Here is a 9,443-nt window from a genome sequence, read left to right on the forward strand (position 1 = left end):
CGCTATGATACTGGGTGTATGTTCGGCTGTGTGCGATTTTGCGAGTGTGGTAAAATCGCATAACAGCAAAATCGCGTAACAGCCGAGCATACACCCAGCAGCGCTGCTGATGCCTGAACGGTATGTGGAATGAAGTGTGCGGGCATTGGGAGGCCACTATGGCACGGGGCAAGCACTATGGGCAGTCTATCTGAAGTGTACCTGGCGTATAAGACGACCCCCCACTTGGAGGCATATTTTTCAGGGCCAAAAAATCATCTTATACGCCGGCAAATACGGTAACTATTATTTTTGTAATGGTAACAGCTGGATAAAGCCAGCTGTCTGTTATGAATTGTTTAAAGACCAATAGCCAAAGTTACAGAGAAGACAATAGGCATATCTGAAGTGAGTTTCAAAAGTCCCTGTGACGTTGATTAGCTCATATCTTATCCATCGTCCATTCATTTTTACCTTTTACTTCATCGGGGCAATTGCTGTGCATGCTTGTTGCTAATGGGATGTATGCTTTCCATTATTTCTTTGGAGAACTGCTGCATGGTTTGCTCACCTTTTTTGGGTTTCTGCTCAAATACTACCTTATCAGAGATACCTTCCCTGACCCATATGAAGGAAGAAGAGCTCCTCACTTCTCCCATTCCTTTCTTCTCTTAATCAGCCTTATTTTTCTCCATCACACTTTTCACCCGTGCACAGGAAATGCTATAATTTTTTACCTTTTTGTTTATTATCTGTGTCCCCATAGGGTGGTGGAGTCTATTTGGTCCACTGACGTATCCCTAGAGATTACAGCTGTGCACTTACTGATTTGAAGTTACTGCTCTTCATTAGGCAGTTGCCCAGGAATAGAGTCTGAAGACTTACACAAATGGCCTGTGCCTCGCCCAGCAGAATGTGCCACGGGTAGGATGCCCATACATCACGGAGTGTCCAGGACACTCTAGGTGTATGCCTGTCTCCTTTCATTTTCAAAAATGCCAGTTTGCAAAATAAGGGCATTGCCACAATAGCTATGGAATCCAAAAGAACTAAGTATGACACATAACCCTCACTAAAGGAACACACAGTCTAGATGAGGATAAATAACTATTGATAGTAACAGCTAACATGTATTGAATGCTCATCATATGCCAAGGGCTCCATGTAATTACCTCTCTCAGGCACAACAACCTACGAAACACACAATTATTACCCCATTTAACATCGGAGGAGTATGAAGGTTAGAGAGGTTAAGTAGCCTTATCTACCCACAACTTGTTAAAGGCAGAGTTTTCCAGTTTTTAAAATTATTTTAACCCTAACCATCTTCCTGAGAATAACAGTCCCTTAAGCATGCTGTGGAATAAAATTAATTGAGATGAGTTGGGGAAAAGATCCCAGAATCAGACCTTTGCACTGCTGGGTTAGAGTACCAGGCACCATGGAGGGGCTTTTCTGTGTGACCATCTTCTACCCAAGGGCCATCCTGAAGGTTAATTGTCCTACGTTTAAAAATTGGTGAAGTAGAATTCAAATCCAGAATAAGCATATTGGGGGGGGGGGAATATGAACAGGATGGTATTAGGCATGAGTCACCGTGGGCTGGAGACCTATGTTCCTGGCTTCTGGTATATTCTTGCTGCCTAATGTGGCACAAAGTGTATGTAACTCAGCATTGTAGACCAAAACACTGCACTCACTCATCATCACCATCACCTTACATTTTGGAAGAACACCTTATTTCATTTAGACATTAAATGAATATGCCTGGAAAAGTAAGGGTAGCTGAAACCCTGGTTAACAGATTAGCTTCCATTTATTCCCTACTGCAGATGTTGACCAAGGTTTGTCTGTAGATAGAGTGTCCTTTTAAACCACTCTATTCTCTGTCCTCATCACAAAAAGGGTTGCTGAGAGACAACTTTGTCGCCCCACCCTGAAAATAGTACAGCTGAGAAACTTTATAAAGTTATTCCAGGTAAAGCCACCTTCTGTCTGAATTGGGCTACTCAATTTGGACCTAAGCAACTCTTTTTTCCCCTTTTTTTTTGTAAAGTAAAATAGAAGATAACATGGGCTTCCTTGGGTGAGTCACGATTAAGACGTCAGTGACTTGGGGAAATGCTCCAATTTTGGGTGCCTACTGGACTTAGGCAACCCCGAACAGATGCATTTGAAGAGAAAAGAAGCTCTTGAGAAGATGCTATTTTCAGCTCAGTAACTAATGATGAATCCAAATGTTTCTTCAAACCCGATGACCCAATAAAAATTGCCATAGTAACTATGGCACTGTGGGACACCTCCTTCACGCTCACACCACAAACTTCCTTAGGAACTGCTGCCACCACCTCCGCGACAGCGCCATCTGCTGGGGAGGGAGGAGGGGGAGGTGGCGGGGAAGCTGGCGAGGACAAGGTGATTCTGATTTGTGCGAATCACTGGGAGAACAGAGGAGTCTCGGGTAGAGATACAGGGTGGATATCATGCTCTGTGGTTTTCACCATGATCAAGAAGTGGTTCCAGCCAAGAGCACCAGGTGAGACAAGATTAGAGCTCACACAAGGGCCCTCTCCCGCTGCACACACTGTCGGGTCACCATCCTCAGAAGAAGTGTTTCCTGCCTCTTTTCTTGGCCAACTCCCCGTGTTCTCCAGGTTTCATTTAAGTATTTCATCCCCAGAGAGATTGTTCTTGAACCATTTGATCTACATTAAGGTCCCCACTGGATGCCCATAGAAAGGAGAACTTAGTTGTCCTGTTTGCCACTGGAATCTAAATCAGTGCCTTCGTCCTATTTGGGGCTCAGTAAATATTTACCCAATGGATGAAGAAAGGAGGAAATTAATCATGAGACAGTCACCATCACCATCCATCTAAGGGACTGGATGGTACAAACTAATTAAATCCATTAATTAAATTGATCATTCAATAAATTTATTCATTCAACAAATACCGAGTCTGGCTGCATTAGTAAGGGTAGTGCTTTCTGGTTGTTACAGTTCGATCCTCTGAGGAATAGGCTCTGAGAGGGAGATGGCTGTGTAGGAGGCTCATCAGGGGATGCTGCTGGGATCAGCACCCATGCGACAGAAATAAGAAATGGAAATAGACGAAAGGACATGGTGAGCTGTGAAGCAATTTCAACAGTCCCGTGGGGAGTTCTGCATCTGGGAAGAACCTTGTGAGATATCTGAGTTGGAGTTACGAGCATGTATATAGTATGTCCATGTACATAATGACCTTCTATGACCTTGGGTGAGAAGGCTCTCTTCAGCTCCTCAAAGGGGGCTGAGAGCTGAGGGCTGCCTGCCAGCAGCAATCCTAGGAGAACGTTCTCTGTACTTCTTTCCTGAAGGCAGATGCAGTGACTCAGCTCAGGATCCACCACAGTCCACCCTTTGTGCCACTAGGATCTACCTCACACAGGTTCTTCTACGATCCCCGGGGCCTCTCTTCCTTGGGGGCACTTGGGGCGGGGGGGATAAATTAAAGTCCCCACTGCTGCAGCTGGTCCTGGGTCCCCAAGTGGTATACACTGTCTTCCTCCTCTTTCTCCCAGATTCCCCTCGCCCTCAGCCAGCCCCTCTGTGGGACTTGGTTGGTTCACCTGATGGCATGGTCCAGAGTCTAACGCAGCCATGGGCAAACTACAGCCCGTTTGAAATGAATAAAACTAAAAAAAAAAAAAAGACCGTACCCTTTTATGTAATGATGTTTACTTTGAATTTATATCAGTTCACACAAACACTCCATCCATGCTTTTGTTCCGGCCCTCCGGTCCAGTTTAAGAACCCACTGTGGCCCTCGAGTCAAAAAGTTTGCCCACCCCTGGCTAACCTGTCAGGGGTCTCAGCCTCTGGTAACCATGCCTTTCTCAGGCCAGGAGATAACCCTACCTGGATGGGAACTCTTGTCTACTGCTCCCTTGGCATGAGGAACCCAACGAGCCAGATTTTGTAGTTAATGGGACTCCTGCTGGGCCCCCCGGGGGAGGCACTCAGCCCGTGGAAGCTGGAACTCGAAAGCTCCCTGGCCCGGTGTTCAGGCTCTGTCGTCGCCGGCTCCCCAGGTGGGTCCTCAGGAGTAGCCGGTCCTGCTTCCTTGTCTCCCTGACTCCTGCATTCCACCCACCAGGGATGCGGGACTCGATGGAGGCCTTTGATTTAAAGTGGGCACTGAGTTCTGGAGGGGGCACCCCATTCTTGGAGAGCATTGCCTGCAGGACAGCAGCAGGGTGCTCCCTCATTCTGGGAGTGGGGTCCTGGAGTCCGTGATGCCACCGTTGGACCCTGTAGACTCAGGCCCGTTCCCCGCCCCCCCCCCCCACTACCACAAAAGATGCCCTTGGGCTGACACAACCCAGCTGGAGGTGCTACAGTATTGTCCCTAAGCCACAGTCTCCTACACACACCTTTCCCCAAAAGTAGAACCAAACTACCCCAGGCTCCATGTTTAGATTTTTCAAGTTACACCTAGAAGCAGAAGCACTGGAAGGCAGCTGACCCAGGTCCCTGGCTCCTCCCTGCCCTCTGTGCCAGGCACGAGGATGTGGTGAAGGTGGCAGTTTCATCAGTGACCTGGCCAGGAGGGTTCCTCCCGCAGGGCAGCGATTCACCGGAGCCCGAGAGGCTCCAGCAGACCCTTGGCCGCCTCCTCCCTGCATCCATCACACACTTTAGACGCAGCGCCTGACAGGCCCGAGATAAAGAGGGAGGAGAATTGAATCAGTGTCCACTTTGGTCTTCAAAACATATCTGATTTGCCTGCCTGTGGATACGGATGACTTCATTTCCTATTCAGTGTTGCAAAAGGCCCAGTCTGCATGGGGAGCCTTCTCAGAAAGACACCCTCCTCCTCCTCTTCCTCCTCCTCCCCACCTCCTTTCTGCCTCCCCCTCCTCCTCCTCACCTTCCTCCTTCCCCTCCTCATTTTTCTTCTCCTCCTCCACATCTTCTTCCGCCTCCACATCTCCCTGATCCTCCACCTCCTCCTCCTCCTCCTCCTCCTCTTCCACATCTTCCTTCTCCTGCCCCTCCTCCTCCTCCTCCTCCTCCTTCCCCTCCCCCCTCTCTCTTTCTCTCTCCCCCCACTTCCCCACCCCAACTTGTTATTAACTAAAATGCATATTAACTAAATGTAAGTGTGAGAAAACTCCTCTTGATTTTCCTGATCCCATCCACATTTAAAAATAAAGTTCTGTGTCCCAGGCAAACTAGGGCAGTTGGCTGCCTTAATACCACATACTAGCTTGGCGGCCTTAGATAATTACTTATCCCTGGGAGGCTCACTTTTCTATTCTGTGAAATGGAGCTAATAAGACCAAACACAGTCGCTACTGGATTGTGCAAAGGCCAGAACGCGTGTCTGGTAGGCAGTCGGGTGTGTAAATGGAAGTTGCCAAGTCCCGTGCAAGGAAGATGGCAGAGTCTAAGCAGTGGTTGCCTCCGGCTGCAAAGCACTCTTGGAACAATTTTGGCAACTGTGTTGTCTCTCTCTCCGAAGGCAGTGGAATCAAAATAAATGTTTACTCCCTGAAGCTACTTTGCATGAACATAGTTTATCTTTATAGTTTGTGCTACCACCTGTTATATTTCTCATATTTAAAAAATTAACTTCATCATTTTCTTCTTGCCTATTTTTAAAGGGTTTAATCATTTTTTTCCTCACCTCCAATCCTGCCTATTTTTAGTGTTTCGTTTAACTTTTGTGCTTCCTCCTTAATGTCAGAGGTTTTTATGGTCCGTTTTTTAAAAAAACCTTATATCCCTGTTCTCTTGTTCTTTTAATTCTAGTTTTCAAAATGTTCTCTTCTTGTTACCTTCTGAAAAGCCTGCCTTTCCCTCTCATAATTTTGTCATTTCTCAGGATACCACTGATTGAACTCGGGCTGTGATGTAGGTTTTCCATCATTTACTTTTTCTTGTCATGGGATGCCAGCTGAGCTCAACATGCCCGCATCCTTCTCTACCTTTGTCTTAGATTTTCACTGAAGTGTCCTATCCTTTATTGCTCTGCTATTTTTTAAACTTCCTTGCGTACTATTTCTAATCCCCTTTTCTAATTCAGCATGGCCTATTTATAAAGGGCAGGCAGGAAGCATGGCCACAGGGCCGACAGCTGTGGGGAGAGCCCACGCTCTTGCAGGGAGGGATGCTGGTGGTACTCTCTACTCCTCCGCCTGGTTTACTGACTCCCACAGACCCTCCCACCACTTTCATCCCATTCTTCACCGGGTCCTTAAAGAGCCAGCTTCACCTGGACTACACTCTGCCCCCTGCCACATCACAACAGGTCTCCTTAAGCTTCAGCCTCTCCATGTCGTTCAGGTGCTTAGTGAGCAGTCCTTTCATTGATTATCCCACATTTTGGGAAAATAGTTCGGTTTTGAAGGCCAGAAAAATGAACTGGACCAAATTTATAACAAATGGCATAAATGGGAGCCCAGATCATTAATCATTGGGCTAGACTGCGAAGCTCTACATAGATCAGCAAACCAAACTATGTGGTGTCTGCCCTCTTGGTGAGGGAATTACTTGCTTGGTCATGGGGGCAGGAGGACGTTGAGATGGGATTTGAGGCCCCTCTGTCTGAGCTAGCTCCCTAATCCCCCTCCACTGTTCCCTGAGTAGCAAATAATGCACATAGCATTCTTTTTAAAACAGCGTAAATACGAAAGATCTTAATACTTTATAGTCCTCTGGAATAGTTTGTAACATGAAGTATGAGAACCTATAATGCACAATTTATGAAAGAAATAAAACATACCTATTACACCATAGACTAGCATTTGGGGGAAATGGCCTTATATTAAAGTATAGAGTGTCCCCCAAAAATGTATACACACTTGACAGCTGATAGTTCAATTGATTTTTTTTTCTTTTCAGATTTAACCCATAGGAATTAATTATTCAAAGCGTATATATATTTTGGGGGGACACCCTGTATATATCCAACAATCATTGGATATCTGTTATGTGCTAGGCACATTCGTATATATTCACTTGTATACTAACTATATAAATATATAGATATACTAGTACATACATGTACATTATTTCTGTGAGGCAAAGGTTGATTCCCATTGTTCAGATGAGAAAGTTGAGGCTCAAGAAGGCATAAAGTGACTTGCTCAAGGTCAGATGCCTAGTAAATGGTGGAGCTGAGGGATGCAAACTCGGGTCTCTGGTTACAGAAGCTCCAAGTGGGTGCAAAGGCCTTTGGTGGGTGGCTGCCCGCTCACTTTGCCAGGACCCCACAGCACCCCAACGCCCCCTCGGGGTTGCGGAGATGACCACAATCTCCCTATATTCCCCGCAGTCTCCAATGCTTGGGCTGCCCTCCTCTGCAGCCCTTCCCTCTGCCCAGTGTACAGCCACTAATGCTAAAGTGTGAACCTAATGAAGACACACCTAAGTCCAAAAGCAGAGAGGCCCACACATGGGCACATTCTCCAGCTGTGAGAAGGACTTGTGAAGACACGCCAAGAGCGCGTGCTTTGGGTTAAGACTCCGGGCGGGAGAGTTTGGTGCCTAGGAGTTGGGTGGAGGCGCTGGAGGTGAGAAGCAGCAGACACTGTGATATCTCTTCTCGAGTTAGCACATCAGGACTTGGATGCTACCCAAGAGGCCCTGAAAGCACAGGTCAAAACACAACATTGCTATTCAACTAATACTTTCCCTGGGTCTTAATAGTCTTTTCCCTTTTTCTCACCTGATTCCCAGCCCCTTAAAAGGCCAAAACCTTCAGCTCGTGGAGAGGAGAAGTGAGGTGAGAAAGAGCCCCTTGTCTTGCTTCACGCCTCCGATCCTAACTTGGGGATGGAGAAGCTCTAAGTTAGATGATCGGCCATGGGAGGCCCCTCGGAGGGGCTGACATCTGCCTCAAGACCTGAATGAAGAACTTGGTTCTGCTCACCTGCTACTAAGCTTTGGGATTATTCCCTTAAGATTTGCTGTGGAAATGTTTATTGATTTTCTCTCTTTGCCTCTACACAGCTCCTCTTTGAGCCGCCTGACCGGGCTCTGTCTGCAATTCTGTTGCAGGTGGTGGCCCAGGTGGTGTTATTCATGTGCATGAACACGGCTGGGATCTTCATCAGTTACCTGTCAGACCGCGCCCAGCGCCAGGCCTTCCTGGAGACTCGGAGGTGTGTGGAGGCCAGGCTGCGCCTGGAGACGGAAAACCAAAGACAGGTACCGATGGGAAAGGCTGCGAGTCCTGTTGAGCTTAATTTCTGCCCCAACGTATCTGGACTTGCCTGTGTTCTCTCAAAGTGTGTGTCACGGAGTTACCAGGTCTAAAATAGTTACGGAAGGTCCTCCACACTCAAGTAACTGTTCCCTCAAGAAATAAAATGATTCTAGTCTCAATGTCATCTCCTGCTGCTCTTGACCGACATCTATGCTTCAAGGCTCTGGTTCCTAAAAACCATTAAAATTCTCCTCTTTGACCCTCCTGTTTCTGAAGCTGTACATTGTTATTTCAGATACAATTTTTTTTTTTGCTAGCAATTCGAATTGTAGTAAGCCCACAGAAGAATCTTGAGGTTCCTAATACCTGAACCTCACTTTCACAAAAGATGACCCAACATAATAGAATTTATGGAACATGACAGGGCTCCCAGGACGAGGGGACAGCAGGTCAGGGTCACGGTAGGAGCTATGAGTTCAAGTTTAAAGACATTAAAATAAAGGAGTTTCTTGGGCAGATGTTACAAGAATTTTAAAAATAGCTTCAAATTATATGTTTCACCAAAATAAAATTAGCTTTCATAGAATAAAGATTTTTCCCCTATCAAAATTATTCATCCATTAAAAATGTGTGCCTATTTTAGCCTCTGAGAGCAATTGTCAAAGAGGAATAACAAGAAGGTATTGAAAATTGGTTATAGAATCAACATATTTTACGTTCAACATGTTTATGTGCCCTTTGGAATTCTATGTTCAATGGATATGTTCTACAATACGAGGCTCTTTTTATTTAAAGTAGTCTGTGGATACACACTTGTTATTTTAAGCCTTATGCAATACTGGTATGAGAAATTATAAAGAAAGTAGCTGCAAAAGACACAGCATCTTCCTCATCTTCATTTGATCAAATCATCAGTAAGACGTGGATCTTTGGGATGGGGAAGCCAGGTCTGTGTGGTAATGGATGAGGCAGACAGGCCGGGTGACAAGACTCAGCTCCCACCGCCGTGTGTTACTGCCAGGGGCACAGAGGAAATGGCTGAATGGCCGGCCCCTCCATGGACTTCTCAGGATCCAGAATTAGGAAATCTCTAAGTTCTTGTCTAAAACCAGTATGGAACCTCATCACTGATGCATTGTAGTTGGCCCGAATAACCCGATAGAATAATTTAGAGGAATAACTTTGAGAAAGAATGCACCTTGCGGACCAAACATGAGGCTCTCCGGGGACTATACGTTGTGTTCCTCTGCAAAGCAGAGCAGCCGCCAGGCGGA

General features: G+C 46.3%; 1 protein-coding gene across 1 annotated transcript in view; it reads left to right on the top strand.

The window, feature by feature from the left end:
• ADCY8 (adenylate cyclase 8 (brain)) overlaps positions 1-9,443 on the top strand; it is a 137,080-nt gene that overhangs the window by 20,357 nt on the left and 107,280 nt on the right. Inside the window, exon 2 of the mRNA XM_015561453.1 lies at positions 8,022-8,171. Within this exon, the coding sequence (XP_015416939.1) occupies positions 8,022-8,171 (150 nt within the window). The remainder of the gene's footprint in view (positions 1-8,021; positions 8,172-9,443) is intronic.

The sequence above is a fragment of the Myotis davidii genome, unplaced genomic scaffold, assembly GCF_000327345.1.
Source record: "Myotis davidii unplaced genomic scaffold, ASM32734v1 scaffold30, whole genome shotgun sequence".
NCBI lineage: Eukaryota > Metazoa > Chordata > Mammalia > Chiroptera > Vespertilionidae > Myotis > Myotis davidii.